A 17,070-nucleotide genomic window follows, 5' to 3' on the forward strand; every position below is an offset into this window, starting at 1 on the left:
GTTCTGATCCTGATAACCCAGAGGATGAAAAGGGCCTAGTTTTGAGAAGTTTAAGAAGGAAGAGCTTAATAAGAATTTCAAATTTAAGCGGGGTATGGAGTTCAAAACCGTAGATGACTTTAGAGAGACCATCCGTGAGTGGACAATATTAAATGGGAGGGAAATTACCTTTGTAAAAAATGAGGGGTATAGAGTGAGGGTTGAATGTAAGGCCAAATGTGGTTTTTTAATGTTGTGTTCTAAGGTGGGTCATAAGCATACTTTTGCCATAAAGACTATAAAAAACACCCACACATGTGCTAGGGTTTTGGATAACAAAAGTGTAAGTTCAAAGTGGGTGGCTAAGGCTGTGGTTAAAAAGATGCAAACCTCTGACAAGGAAAGGATATGTGACATAATCCAAGACATGAGGCAAAATTATTCTGTTGGAATAACTGTGTGTAGGGCATGGGAAGCTAAATTGATTGCAAAGAAAATCATTGAAGGAGATGCAGACAAGGAATATGCAAATTCGTGGAGGTATGCAGCTGAGTTGCATAGGGTTAATCATGGAAGTACTGTGAAGATCAACATAAAGAGGCCTTTACCTACAATTCAACCAAGGTTTGGGTCTTTTTATTTCTGCTTTGATGGGTGTAAAAAAGGGTTTATAAATGGGTGTAGACCCTTCATTGGGGTAGATGGCTGCTTTGGTGGGGCATTGATAAGAGACTTAATGATGGGAGCAACCAAGACAACCTACCAACAAGCATGGACATTGAAGATGAATGAGTTGAAGGCTATAGATCGAAAGGCTTGGACATGGCTAATGGAAATTCCTACTAAATATTGGTGTAAGCATGCTTTCTCATTCTATCCTAGGTGTGATATACTTATGAATAACATAGCCGAGTCTTTCAATGCCACTATTTTAATTGCTAAAGATAAACCTATTTTGACTATGTGCAAATGGATTAGAAAATATCTGATGAATAGGTGTAGTACTTCTACATTGAAACTAGACAAGTGGCCACACAAAGTGATGCATATTCCTAGGAAAAGACTAGATAATGAGGTAGCTATGAGTGGACATTGGTTGCGAACCTGGGCTATGGAAGAAAAATTTCAGGTCACTCATGCTTATAACAGACAAGAGTTCATTGTTGACATTGCTAAAAAGTCTTGCACATGTAATTTTAGGGAACTAGTAGGTATTCGATGTAGACATGTTGTTGCTGCATTAGGGTTTAAGCAGCATAACCTAGAGGATTTTGTTCATGAGTATTACACAAGAGACAAGTATGCCAAGTGCTATGGATTTACTATTAGTCCCATTAATGGAACTGACATGTGGCCTGAGGTTGAAAGTGAAGAACTCTTACCTCCTAATTACAAAAAAGGACCTGGTAGGCCAAGAAAGCTAAGAATTAGAGAAAGTGGTGAAGAAGGAGCTAGAAGAAGGTTACTTGGTGTATCTTATAGATGCACTAAGTGTGACAAAGTGGGACATAATGTGAAGTCATGCAAGAGCAAAAGACAAGATCCAAATGCCATGAATAGAAAGGTAATGACACTATTAATTACATGTAACTGGTTTTGTATACAATGCAACTTATTTGAACATAATGTAACTGGTTTTTTTAATGCAGAAGAGAATGAGACCAAATGCAAGTGAGGAAGGTGATGCGAGTCAATAGGCTGCTACAAACAATGCTGGAAGCCAGACTGTGACAATCAATGAAGAAAGCAAGACTGATACATTGTTTGGGGATATCACTGATGACGTGATAAGTAGCCTACCAGATATTCATTCTCATGTTCCAAGTCAGACCTCAACATCTAACATGAACAAGGGTAAGGGAAAGATGGCTGTCAAACCAATTAAAAGGATAAGGGTAAGTGAGAGGATAAAGGAGAACTGGTTCAAAAAACCTAAACCTTTCACAGGTCCTGGTTTTGACCCTGAGCAACCAATATGCATGGACATCGAGGAAGAAGAAGCATCAAAGAAGACTACTAAGAAGGCAACCGAGACTACTCCTAAGAAGGCAACCAAGACTACTGAATTATGCCCATGTTTTGGTGCACAAGTTATTAACTACTGAATTATGCCCATGTTTTGGTGCACAAGTTATGTAACTTTTGAATTATGCCCATGTTTTGGTGCACAAGTTATGTAACTTCTGAATTTTAGTTCATTGCATCTTGCTAAATTGAAATGCTTGTATCACATTAGTTAACAGAATGTGAACACTTAAACATAACTCATTTTATTGACATGAAATACACAAGAATAATTACACTTAAACATAACTCATTTCATTGACATGTAATACACAAGGTTGTACATTCAAATGCTACTCATAATATTCAACCAACTTTATGTTAAACTAAGTAATACAATATGGCTATAACCAAACAACAAAGAAGGATTGTTGTGTTCTTCAGCCCCATGTTAATACTTGTTTGAGTTGCAAGCTTCTTATTCAACTTCTCTAATTTCTGTGATACTGTCTCCAACTTCAATTCTAGAATCTCACACTTCTTACAATCTGGTTGAATCATTGCTCTATTCCCTTTGATAGGGTCTATGATTTCATCATCCCAAAAGAACAAATCGCAGCTACTCCTAGTCTACAAACTACAATGAACAAATGTTTAATAATAATCAAATTTTTGACATTGAATTGGCAAAATAACACAGAAGCATACTTACCCCGGCATCGCGGCATTTCCAGAACTTTCTATTGCGGTTTTGGACTGTGTTGGACACCCACATCTTCATTGCTCTATCACAACCACATCTAGGTAAATATGGAAACGCGACTGAGTTAACACTGCTACCATACGAGTTGCTTTGGGCCATGAATGAAGAAGAAGAGTATGAAGAACGGCGGTGGAGGAAGAAGAAAAAAAACACGACCTTGGAGGGAGAAGATGATGAAGAACGACGGTGGAGAAAGGAGGAAGAAGACAACCCTAGCTTCTATTTAACACACATGTCCCAGTCAGCCAAACAATTTTCCACGTGGCCACTAATTGCATGCCCAATCAGCAGGTGTGGTAATGGGGTATAGTAAATCCAGAAATTGAGTTTTCTAAAGGGTCTTATGTAAAAAAAATACTTCAGAGAGTGCAAACCGAAACTCACTATAAAGGTAGAGGGTTTAAATTATTTAACCCTTTAATTTAAGACTAAAGAAACACGTTTTTATTTGCCCAAAACCAGAAATCAGATTCTTTTATTAAAACAAATATTTTTCTTTTGTTTATTTTCAAAAAAAAATATCATTTTTGTTTTAACGAATCTAAGTAAAACCTTATGCAGTTGCTGCCATTTTGCTTTGTATCAGTATTCAGTAACAAAGTTGCAATACCCAATAATCAATAGTAATTCTTCCTTCAAAGAGGTGCGAACCCTAACCCCTAATTCCCCAATTCTCACAGTTCGAATAACATGTTCTTCAAAATCGTGTAAATTCACAATCCAAATCATCTGCTATCGCTGCATTCATACCACAAGCTGCTTCAAATCCGTATCCACGGCCACTGTTTCTCCCTCACACCTCTACCCCCAACGCCGCGAATCATGTAACATTTCTTATCTAGATTTATCTTTGTTAGAAAATGCATTAGTTCTGAAGCTGTATATTTCAAAGTGTTTAGTTTGCTTCATGTTATTTGAAATAAAGAAAAAAAAAGTTTGTGCTCTAGAGAATAAAGATTTTACAAAAACTGTTTTTTTCAATTGAGATGTACTTTTTTTTTGTGTTGATTTTTATCTCTCTGATTGTATTATTATACAAATAAAATTGCACATTCCTATGCTTCACTAATGCAGCCAGTGGTTTCTTCCAGATGACCAAATTTTCTGTCAAATATCGTACTGTTAATGAACAATCTTTGATATTTGAAGTTTGCATTACATGCTCAAATCTATTAATTTGTGAGAACTTCACTTTTATGATACTGTTCCGGATAGTTTTATTTCCATTACTTTAATGTATCTGTTGATAAAAAAACCTGATTATGATATAGTTGGTTTTGAGAGAAACTGGTTTTAGAACTTTATAAAACCAAATCATATATTTGGTCCAATTTGGGTTGGTCTAAGAACCACGCACATCCCTAGCCGGAGTTGTAAGTCGGCTACTAGAAACCGTGACAATTTTTCTTTTTTGTTAGCATCTATGCAATTGCAATCCAATTTAATCTGATTACCGTTTGCACAAAATTATAATCTATTACATTCATCTTATTCATTGATTTTCTTTTCCACATCTTTTATCAACATGTTTTTCTGCAATGCACGGTTGCAACTTGTTATATGAGTTTTTCTTTGTAATTGCTCTTTTTTTACAGTATCATTTTTTATGAATGGCTGCGTTATTATTGAGAAACCGTTACACATCGTCGGTACACAATTTGTTCACCAATGCTCTTCGTCGTTTCTCTTCTGGTACTTTCATTCTCTTCTCTTTCACTCTTTTTCAGTCTCCCAATTCCATAATTTAAATCAGTATTTGTAGTATAATGAAACTTTAGGGTTCCCTTTTAGTCATGGCATCTGACTATGCGGCATCTGTTTCTTTGTTTCGGTTTTTAGCACAGGTTTCAAACACCATTCCCGATGAGGCACGCGAGAGAATGATGTATTCAGACATAAACTCACAGATTGGGAGTTGTATGCCTCTCTCTGCAATGCGAATTGGAACAATCATTCACAACATTGAGCTGAACCCAGGGCAAGGTGGAAAGCTTGTTCGAGCGGCCGGAACCAATGCAAAAATCCTAAAAGAGCCCACATCAGCATACTGTTTAGTCCAACTTCCATCTGGTGTTAAAAAGTTGATTGATTCTCGGTGCAGGGCCACTGTTGGTACTGTCTCTAATCCAACTCACGGAGATCGCAAGCTCAGGAAGGCTGGCCATAGCAGATGGCTTGGTCGGAGACCCGTTGTTCGGGGTGTGGCTATGAATCCTGTTGATCATCCTCACGGAGGAGGAGAGGGCAAGAGCAAGAGTAGTGGTGCGTGGGGGAAAGGATCCCGCACTCCTTGGGGAAAACCGACTAAGGGTGGCTTCAAGACTGGACCTCTTAAGCGCAAAAAGTAGGTAAGTAGGTATTTACTAGTAGCATACAACATTCCTGTAATACAAATCTTTCTGATGCTTCCGTAATAATTATGGAAACTTTGGAACAATTCTACTTCTACTAATGGAATTGATTAGGTTGGCCATTTTGTGGAATCTATGGATTCATATTTTGTACTTGTTATTTCTTTAAGTAAAATGTTTTTAGAAATATTTGCATTTCCCTTTGCGAGCTTGATTTGCATAACACACTGTTTAAAACTCGAACAGAATGTGAGAAACTGGAAATTAATCACACCAACCTCTCATATGCTCTATCAAAGTACATATATCTTGATCAATATATTTAATATGGTTTTGAAGGTTAAGATGATGAAAAAGCCACCTAAAGAAGGTATATATCCTAGAATTATTTTGGTAATTGCATTATATTTTCATATCCTTGATCATCATCAAAGAGACAGATGTTAAACATTAAAGAAGAAAATGATATGGGTTATTAGTTATATTTGAAACTTCTTTTTCAATTAGTTTTTACTCTTGGATTCCTGAAGAACACAAAAAATGGTAAAGCAAGATCAAGTTTGATGTCCAAAATCCAATGGAATGCTGCATTTAGGCTTACTCGACTACGCCAAATCCTGAATTGGTGATTTGGCAGTCCCTTCTAGCGCAAATTTTACTTGCCACCTCCAAATTATACCTTACATGCCCATTCTTCATTATTCCAGAAATGTCTTTTGTGAAATGAGAACAATTTTTCTGGTATAATATTGAAATTTTCAGTATATACGAAATTTCTGGTAGTTCATTTAAAATTTTCGGCAAGTTGCAATTAGTTCTGGAAATTTCAAAATTTGTGGTAAAATCTTGTAAATTTCGAAATTTCTAGTCAAATCTCTCATAAATTTTTAAATTTCCGGTCAAATTTTTTAGAAATTTCAAAATTTTCGAAAAAATTTACTGAAAATTTCAAAATTTATGGTAAAATCTTGCAGAAAATTTAAAATTTTCGTTATAAAGCTCACTTTTTAAAAGAATTTCGGATATATACTTAAAGTTTCCAGTATCGCACAGGATTTCAAATTTTTTAGTGGAAACTTTGAACAAAGTCATTTTGGTTTTTAAATACACTTCTGAGAGGTATTAGGTATAAGTGTGGGCTGGGGGTTAGTTTCTCTCCCTTCTAGCTGCTAGTGGAATGCATATGTTTTCCTTAGGGGTGTTTGTTCATTTGTTCATATAGGATAATTTAACATGACACCCCCTCAGTTATACATGCCACCTTCTAAGGGATATGTTTTTATCATTATACTCTTATCTAAAGTTATTAATTTTAAAAAAATATGCTGTCAACCGAAAATTTTGAAAAAATATCAAATTTTTAGAAATTTTCATGAGTTTTTATCGGAAATTTCAAAAATATATCGGAAAATTTGAAATTTCCGGTATATTTTTTGTAAAAAGTAAAAAATAAAAAATTTGTGTACTACAGGAAATTTTAAATTTTTGGTAGTACAAATTTTATTTTATTTTTGCAAAAAATATATCGGAGAGTTTAGGGAGCGCTTGGAAATTTCAAAAGTTTTACCGGAAATTTCGTATATCACCTCACACTAACTTATTCTAAAATAGTTTTGGAATATACAAATGTGAAAGGTGGGCATGTATAATAAAAAGGGTGCATTTTAAATGTTTTTCATATAGCTAATGAAGTATTTGCTCTAACTTGACACTACTTGGTTCATATTTATTAGCTGTAGCCTTTATCACCAAATAAGTGACAAATATTAGCTGTAGCCTTCTGAATGTCAACGAACTCAAGATAATAAACCGATATGAACTCCCTCAACTTATTCTTAATTCTATTTCTCTATCCGTACATATTAAAAGTACCAATCAACATTAAACATGACCTCTAGCCACCTTGATAACCCTTTTAGATTTTTTTTCACCTCTATACCTTTGTAGAGGCATCTGACGCGATTCCTTTTTTATCTCTAAAATTCGGAGATCAATATCCGAACGCACTACAATTTGTTTTTTAAGTGGTGTTTTTGAAGATGCATCTTCAAATTTATCCATTAGTGAATTTCAGAGTTACATCTCCGAAATAATTATATCCAGGAAACAAAATAAAAAAAATCTGAAACACTTGATATAAATTTAACATAGGTGTTCTAAATTACATAGACATTGAAACAAAAATTTAACATTAAATATTGTTATAAACTGGTAGCTGAGGACGTTGCAACATTTTAATGACATCTTTTTCAGATCTCTAAATCTTCGCATCGATTTCAACCAGACCCTTAGTGGAGTATCGGGGAAAAGTACTACACATAACCTTTAAATCTTCATCCGTCTTCAGTGCAAATTGAGTGAACTGCACATTTTCTTCAATGTCGAGTGATGGTGAACGATACTCGAGCTTGACAACCTTCTATTTTCTGGATATTGCAGAAGAGAATTGAGTATGGTAATCAGTTCGGCGAGCGGCGTGTCCTTGGAGAACCTAAATTGAAGTGGTGGTTTCACACCATAGAAGTAAGCAAGAGCAAGGTGAAGATATGTTTGGGTTAGAGACATATTTTTGATTTGTGGTGTGTGGTGTTGAAGAATTGGTTAGAGACCCTATTTATAGAAGGTTTGGAGAAATTTGGTCCCAAAATTTCTTATCCTTTGTCAGGGCATGTTTCAGAGATACACTTCCGAATTCACCTATTATTTTAAGTGTTTCAGAAATGTATTTTCGAATTATGCAAAACTAGAAACATAGAATAATTAGGCAGAATCAACACCATGAAAACGTAAAAACAATTAAATTGGTAAAAGTAAACAACGATAAAATGTTGAATAGATATATCATATATGTATTAAATCGTATAGAACTTACATTATGCATGTCAATACATACAAAAATGGTTCGGTTACATTCTAAAATATATCAAACGAATTATCTTCACTTAAATCTAAAATCGGTTGTTTCTTCGACTTCTCCCTATTTGTTTCTCTCTCAAGCTCCCTTAACTTGGTGAGTTCTTCCATTCTTTCCAAAAAATGATCTGGCCAAGTTTCCGCCTCTTTTGCGGAATGTGTCGTCCACTCCACTAACATAGCCGGAATAGAACACCCAGTTTCAAATAAACATGAATAAAATGGAGCGATCTAAGATACCTAATACAAATGATGCGGCCAGATGGGTCTTAAGGTGGGCGACTCCAAAGTGGGAAAATGTCTTAGAAAAATCATATCTTGTCAATTGATACATGTCATACCCCAAATTTGTCCCACCCCTTTACTTTTAACTGGCTTAAGCTTCTCATCTCATATGTATATTTCCATTAGAGCATTAACATGACTTTGCATACATTCATTAAATAAAGCATCTAAAAGCACGATATCAGGGATCATGGAACAAACTGGGGTCTCACAAAAGTCTAGGCGCAAAGGCTTATTTATTCCCTCATAAAGAACACAAGGTGTTTGGTATCTATTCAAAGGATTGTGACTGACCCAAGTCCCTTGGAAGTGCATTTGATCAGATGGGTCTTATCTACATGAATCATGGACCTCAAAGGACTAAGTTTCTTCTCATCCTTCAGGTTTTGCTTTTTGCTTAGTCATCTGGTTATGGACCTTCATGTTTCTTATGGATTGGCTAAAGTTACCGTGAACCATGGCTTGGAGAAGAAGTTATTAGTGTCTGCTTGAATTGTGACTATGAATACTTTCAATATCTTTGGTTTCTATCCTATGTTATGGTGTTCATTCAAGTTTTCAAATATTGCAAGATTTGGCGACTAATTGAAAAAGATTCAATTGAATGCATTGGAGAGAAAAAAGAATTCAAATAAATAAAAAAGAGTCTAACATTCCCTTTTTCGAACCAAGATCAGATTTCATTAGAAAGATCAAGAGTCCACTAGTAGCTACAAAATAAAGTCAAACAAAATCAAACCTTGCATAATTCCATACACAAAATACCATTTTCAATCAGGCCCCTGTTAAAACAAGAAAACCATCATATAACCACCCTAACCTTTTACAATTTTGTAACTAATAGTACCTAACAAACCTACTAACAAAACCTTTAACTATTTTTACTAACTGTCAAAAAACAGAATTTTCACCCTAACTAACTGACATTCAATCATAACTAACTCCAACTTCTTTCAAACTTCCCCTTAACCAACCCCAACTGTCAATAACCAACTCATAACAGAAAAGCCATCATGTTAACTACCAAAAAATCAGTTACAAATTATAACAGAATCACTAACTTCAACCTATAACTAACCAACCTAACTGAATATAACTAATTCTCCTAATCACCCATAACTGTCAAAACAGATTTGTAACTAACACTCTCATATTCAAATCCCCACCATCCAATCACTAACTGAATCCCTCAAATCTAACGGCCCTCAATCCTCACTCTCTAACTGAATCTCAGAACCTCAATCTATATAAACAGAACATCACCTCCAATCTCAGGTTACACACGCTCATTTTCACCTTCCACAATTCCTCACACACACCATTATCACACTTCTTCCTCACGCCATTTTTTCCTTTCTTCTTCATCCCTCACTTCTCAATTCTCTCTCAATCTTCTCTGCACTCTCTTCCCCTCTCAGATTTCACACTCTCTCTGCAACAAAACCTTCTTCACCCTCCCTCTCACCAAAGCTCCTTCGACATACCTCTCAGAGTTTCGCACTGAAGCTCCGACGAGGTAGAGCTAGACCTCACTCATAGCCTTCATCGAATTTCTCTCTGCGCTCAATAATTCATCGACAACAACGGCACACGCACCAACAGAAAACCACAGAAATCAAGAAGAAGGAGGAGAAGAAATGTGAATCGAATAAGGGAAATAAAGTATTGAAGTTAACACTTACTTCAATTTTTCATCACCGAATCATCATCAACAACCTGCAGTTCGTCCTCCATCGTCAAAAATCTTCATCGCGTCATTTTCTTCATCGAGCTGCGCAAACAACAACAATTTTCGTCATCATCAACACTTCAATTCAACCTTCAACATAATCATCCTCATCTTTGCGTCTTAAGAGCATCGCGACGTTCTTTCGATCTTCAACCGGTAACCGCATTCATTATCATCATCGTCAACCGCAAGAACGCGTGAGCATCGAAAATCACAAGAGAAGATGAGGTCGAAACGGAGGGAGTGGCCGGAAAGATCATCGGAGACGGATGGAATCGAGGCAATGCCGCCACCTTCTGAGTTGAGAGAGGAGGAGGAGATATGTTGTAAGTTCAATAGTCACTAATATACGAACCCTAATTCCTCTTTCTACTTTTTCTTTTTTAATTTATTTAATTAATTCTGTTAATTGAAAAACACTGAAAATCTGAATAAAGAATGAGGTGTGGATCAAGATACCATGGGCTCAATGATAATTGCTGATACACCCCCTCTGAAGCCCATAACATTTTTGACAAACCTGAAAACTCTACAAAAATCACTTTGGGCCTCCCTGTTTGGGCCCTGCGCCAGTTTACTGAATTGCACCATCATTCTGATTTCACACCTCCCTGTTTTACTTAATTGATAGATTTTAGGTCCTTTTACTTAGTTCTTTTTTTACTATACTTTTTTTAGATAATAAAAAACATGAATAATCAAATTTTGGTTAGATTTTTAGGTAATTAGAATGGAATAAAATCATAATTTTTTTTGTTTGATTTTTAGGTAATAAAAATGACATAGAAAATAATAAAATTGTTAGTTTTAGGGTTAATAGATTTTTAACATAGTTAGGCTTGAATTAGATTTCCCTTATTAACAAAAAACTCATAAAAATAGTAGTATATTTTTAGGTTAATTTTTGAATTGCCTCTTTTATTTCTTTTATACCATCTCCATGTTATTTTTTGTATAATTGTTGTGTGATTTTGTTGCTTAGTTTTTTGGCCATATTTTGGCCTATTTTGTTAGTATCACTTGTATGCCCCTTTTAGAATTTAGAAACCATGTTAACATTAGATTTAGATTTTAGGACATAGACTACAATAACTCTAGGCTTAGAAATTAGGCTAGTCTCCCCCATTTTCATTCTTTTCTTTTACAACATCAAAACATCTAATAAATATCAAAATAAAATCCCTTTAAAAAATACAAAGAAAATACTTAAAACATTAATAAAAAAGTGAAAATCTTAAAAAGGGAATGGAAGCTTGAACGTCCCTTGCTTAAGGGAATGTTCGAGTGCTTGGATCTCCCTTGCTTAAGGGTCCCATTCAGGCGTAAGTTCCCAACTTCTAAAAAACACCAACCAAAGAGTAACTCGAGTTTCCCTTGCTTAAGGGATTTCCTCGAAACACTCAAAGTCTCTCTCTCATCTCCTTTTCTTAAGGGCATTGTTATCTCCGCTCTATTGCATCCTAGGCTGTCCCCTTATGCAAGAGTGCGAGCGTTAACTCCGCCCAACTAAAAAACAAAAACAAACAGAAAATCGTGAGCCGAACTACGGTCGCTCTGATTCCTGGTAAGGGATACGTAGGCATTGGGTTGCGGGGCCTAAGCGAGCACACTTGTAAATAATTCCTTCTTTTCCCCGTATTTCTTTTGCATGCATTCACATATAGACATAGACATAGATATACACCCTTTAGATAGAAACAAACATAGGTGGATACCATCGAGTACGATGGGCGCGAGGGGTGCTAGTACCTTCCCCTTGCGTAACCGACTCCCGTGCCCTATTCTCTGGTCGCAAGACCTTGTTCTTCCTTTGCTAGGTTTTCTGATATTCCTTTCCTTTCCCTTATCAGAAAACCTAGCAAAGGAAGAACAAGAAATTTGTCCTGAAAAGGAAGTGTAAGTGTCATCCTTATTTTTTTTTGTTTTTGATATCTGCTGGGGAAAGAGAAATTTTTGTTTTTATGATGGAGGGATTTATGGTATGCAATAGTTGGATGGTGATAGCTTGTAACGTAGCCAAGGTGCCAATACAAGGTTCTCAAAGGAGGTGGTTATTTCATGGAAGTGGTTGGAGTAGAAGTATTTTGGTAGGAAGGTAAGATAGACAAGTGTTTTAAGGGGGATACAGACGAGTATCGAAAGAATGACACATACGAGCATCAAAAGGAGATACAGACGAGTACCGAAAGAATGACACATACGAGCATCAAAAGGAGATACAGACGAGTATCGAAGGAATGACACATACGAGCATCAAAAGGAGATACAGACAAGTATCGAAAGAATGACACATACGAGCATCAAAAGGAGATACAGACGAGTATCGAAAGAATGACACATACGAGCATCAAAAGGAGATACAGACGAGTATCGAAGGAATGACACATACGAGCATCAAAAGGAGATACAGACGAGCATCGAAAGAATGACACATACGAGCATCAAAAGGAAATACAGACGAGTATCGAAAGAATGACACATACGAGCATCAAAAGGAGATACAGACGAGTATCGGAAGAATGACACATACGAGCATCAAAAGGAGATACAGACGAGTATCGAAAGAATGACACATACGAGCATCAAAAGGAGATACAGACGAGTATCGAAAGAATGACACATACGAGCATCAAAAGGAGATACAGACGAGTATCGAAGGAATGACACATACGAGCATCAAAAGGAGATACAGACGAGTATCGAAAGAATGACACATACGAGCATCAAAAGGAGATACAGACGAGTATCGAAAGAATGACACATACGAGCATCAAAAGGAGATACAGACGAGTATCGAAAGAATGACACATACGAGCATCAAAAGGAGATACAGACGAGTATCGAAAGAATGACACAGACGAGTGTTTGAGAAGCTTGGTAGATGGACTTACTGGGGATTGGGATTTGGATTCGAAAATGGTGTGCCTGGACGAGAGGCGAGGGATGCGCAACACGGGGGTTGGATCTGAAAAATTTTCCCGTACGAGGGAAGGAATCACGGAGACTAGGGACGACTAGGCTCGGCAATAAGATGACAGTAACCACGGGGGATTACGGGGATATTGATGCTGACGAAGCATAAGAGTTACATTGATCCCTCAGGCCAAAAGGCGGGGTGTAACTCTTCAAGAGTGGCAATCGTTCGAATCGCCACACACCAAGTATGATTATTCAAACGATTGAAAAATGAAATGGGTTGAATGCCCACCCTCATTCGCACTCTAATCTTCGCGCGGCACACGGGAAGTAACCTCGAAGACAACGATTCTGACGAAGAAAGACATTGCATCCGATCCATATTGGGGAGATTTCTTTTGGGGTTGAGGACACCAGGTATCGGCACCATGGCTGGAGGAGATTTGTAATGGAGTAGCAGATATCAATCGGAGTTTGTAAGGACAAATTTTTTTTATGTGGGGGAGTATCGTTGTCTTGATTGAGTGCTGGTTTGTATTATCTGGCTTATGCCCTGTATGCATGTTTGAATTTTTCTATGGCGTAATGATCCGCTTTGACGGATATGCTACGCTTTTGAGGATGCAATGTTATATGCAGTGAACACTATATGCAGGATGCCAAATAAAGGCATTAGTGAGGTAAACACCAGGGAGAATACCCTTGGCGTTAAGGACCATGTAGAGGTGCTAAAAGATATTGGACTTTGACTTGTAAGAGCACACTCTTGTTGTTTCCTTCCAGAATGTAGAATGACTTCAGACTTCTCACCATGTGCCACTGCTTGGAAGATTTTCAACTTGAGGAGATTCCCTCAATTCACCATGTTGGGGAGTATCCGAATAAGGGCACCAGGTTGGAGAAATGGAACAACTCTCAGGAGAAATAAACTTCTATGCTTGGGGAGAGACCAAATTTCTAGGAGAAGTAAACTCCTATAGTCATGGAGCGACAAAAAACTCAGAATTGTGCCCCAAGCTTCGTGACTTATGGAGGAATTTGCCCCAAAGGATCCTTGAAGAGATTTACCAAATCTCGACGTAACTGCCCCAGATTGGTTGAACTTAAGAGAGATTCCTCGACATGATTGCCCCAGATTGATCAAAGCTTGAGGAGATTTATCGACATGATTGCCCCAGATATGCTGAATTTGAGAGGTGAAACCTCGATTAAATTGCCCCTGATTAGGTACATCTTACTAGAATCCTCAAGCTTCCATTGTTTTGAAGTCAAACAAACATGAAAACAACTTTACCACGCTCAACGGAGTCTTCAAACTCTTCCCCTCAAGGTAATCAAGGGAAGCATTAACTGTTCATGCCCAACGGAGTTCTTTGGATAACTTGCCCCTTGATGGTCAACATTTGAGATGATTAGCTTTTCCTCCTCGGAGTTCTCAAGTCTCTTGTACTTTGACATGATCAAGTTACTCACTGATTCTCATCCTGAATTTTTTTGATGTTTAAGCAGATGTTTTGTATGCAAAAGAATGTTAATTCTAAGAATGATAATTCTAATGCAAAGCCTATGTTAGTCTTGAAGTTGTAAAACTTTTTATGAAATGAGGTTGCGACCTCTTGTGACCGAATCACTAGTTGACACAACCTCGATTTTTGTGTATGGAAGATAAAGCAAAAGTACGATACCAACAAGGATATGAGTCTCGCTTCATTGGGAGTCAGTTAAACGCTATCTCTTGGGAGTGCGCTTTCAAAAATAAACCCTACTTCAATTAGGACTTTTAAGGGTTGTAATTTGGCCGGGTTCACGGTTTTTAGAAAACAAAGGATTTTTAGGCTCAAAATTATTTGTACCCACCCCCTTCGTGATGTTCTCCATTCCTATGTTCAGTTAACTCGACACGAGTGTTCATCCCTCACAAGGAATTTGAAATGGTTGAGGAATCAATGAGGTTCTTTGGATATGGCGGTCGCTCACCTTTTCTTTCATTTTTGGTGTCTGATCACACGACTTTGTTCTTGCTTGGCAATTTTATCGTCTTTTTTTCTTTTGCCATTTTCTTTTCATCTTTTTTTTTATTTTCATTATTTTTTCGTCATTTTTTTTTGCTCTCTTTTTTTTTTAACAAGTCGTGTGACCTCGCATAGTCTTTGATTTGTTGGAGGTGATTGCGACTGCCTCACTCCTTTGATTTGATGAAGGATTACCATTGTGGTATCGTCATCTCTCGATCTCTTGATGGAATAAGGATAATCGTTGCGGTTTTGACATTCCTCAACCTTTTGAAGGATAACCATTGTTGTATCCTTAAATGCATACCCTTTTGGTGAGTTTTGAACACTCGATCAAGTTAAATGAACACTACCCTGCCCCAGGGTTAAAATAAGGGTTTTTTATGATTAGAAAGGAAACTCCTACTCCCAGGCTCAAAGGGGTTAACGGGGGTCTATCTCCCTTATATCTCCGGTGTTTGGGGATTTGAAACAATGCCTGTACATCCTCAGTAGGGTTTTTTATTCAAAAACACATGATTAGAGATTTTTGCATTTTTGTCTTTCATCATTCTCCCTTCGCTCTTTGCCTAAGCAAGGGATTAGTAAAGTTGGTATCGTAATTCCAAAAACATTTTATGAGTGATAACGAATGTGTGGCTTCAAGACAAACATAAACACTGTATTATGATTTTCATTCAGAAATTAACAAGTTTTTACATGTTAGCAATGCTTAAACAAACAATGAAATGTTACAAATGAGGATGCAATAAAGAAACTAAATGAATGCCATTGTTGAGGAGACTTGACTCCGTCTGGACTTATTGCTCTTGAATACTTTCTGCAGTTCCTTCCAAACACTTCAGATTACTTCAAAAGAGAACTCCAACAAAGTCACCCATGAGTTGTAAACTTTTGCCTTGCTTTAGGGATTCGAGCAATGCGAGTGATGCAATGCTCAAGATAAGAGTACGTCTTGCTTATCCCTCGTGCGGGAGCCCCAAATATAGATGCTAGAGTAGTAGTTGCCATCACAAATGGAAGTACCTTGCATGGTCATCAAATTGAGGAGATCTACTTGTGGTGAAGAAGACCCAATACTCGAATCTTAACCAATTGAAGTTCTAACAAACAGGGAAGCGAATGGGAAAAAGGTAATAGAGTCACGTCAATTTGTTTCTCATATTCTTCTTGTTTTTGTTAACAAACGGAGGCCACTGAGAAGGAAATTCTGAGAAGAGGAAACTGAGATATGAAGTAGCACCTTGAGAATGAGAAGCGTTGTGTAGAACATTCTTGATTACCATACGGAGAAAGATTCTGACAAAGTCATCCAGGAATTTGTAATGCCTTAAGGGATTCGAGCAATGCAAATGGCACAATGCTCAAGATAGACCAGGTCTTGCTTATCCCTCGATCGGGAGCCCCAAGCAACTTCCACATATGCACAGGAGATGATTACCAATTTAGCTTCAATATCCAAACCATCTGGAGTGAGTAAATGACCCTTGCAGTTTTCTTTTTGACATCAGGCACAAACCAACAATATCTAAATCATCGGAGTCGCGGATTTTTTATGGCTTCCAAACTTATCTCCAAGAGGTGAAACCTTTTGTCAAATTCAATACTTGGAAACTTGAAGACTTCAATGATGTGAATTCTCTTTACCAAGAATAGGAATCTCAACATTATTTCAAACATTTTGATACATAAGACCTTCTCATGGGTGAGATCAACATTTGCATTTGGCCTAGGAGGAACTCGTCTCAATTCTTCTTGTCAAAGAGAAAATGCTTGAATAACCTCCATACACTGATTCACGTCAGTCCCCATTTATGTTCTAATCTCAATCAAAACCCCACAGAGTTGTTCCAATGTCAGCTTTCGGGCACATGGCGGTGAGAAGTCAACTTTGTTGATGAAGTCATAATTTGAACATAAAGGGCCCCATAAGCTTCTGAGAGAACCATGAAATGCATGATAGTATGAATGCATGTTTCATTTATGAGAGATCCTAAAGTCTTTTCACACACTTCCATTTTTTTTTATCTCCTTTTTTAAAATCAAGGTTTTTTTTTATATGGAGTATCTTTTCTCTTTTTCTATTTTCTATTTTTTCTTTTTTTTTGGAAATAGACT

The 17,070-nt window shown here is 37.0% G+C and overlaps 1 protein-coding gene across 1 annotated transcript; it reads left to right on the forward strand.

The window, feature by feature from the left end:
- The first annotated feature begins 3,281 nt into the window (after positions 1 to 3,281).
- LOC131623072 (large ribosomal subunit protein uL2m-like) lies at positions 3,282 to 5,479 on the forward strand. The gene is made up of 3 exons (XM_058894101.1): positions 3,282 to 3,570; positions 4,342 to 4,438; positions 4,586 to 5,479. Exons 2-3 carry the CDS (start codon positions 4,357 to 4,359, stop codon positions 5,092 to 5,094), a joined length of 591 nt encoding a protein of 196 aa, XP_058750084.1. The 5' UTR covers positions 3,282 to 3,570; positions 4,342 to 4,356; the 3' UTR covers positions 5,095 to 5,479.
- Positions 5,480 to 17,070: the final 11,591 nt, after the last annotated feature.

This window comes from Vicia villosa, linkage group LG1 (genome assembly GCF_029867415.1).
Source record: "Vicia villosa cultivar HV-30 ecotype Madison, WI linkage group LG1, Vvil1.0, whole genome shotgun sequence".
Classification (NCBI taxonomy): Eukaryota; Viridiplantae; Streptophyta; class Magnoliopsida; order Fabales; family Fabaceae; genus Vicia; species Vicia villosa.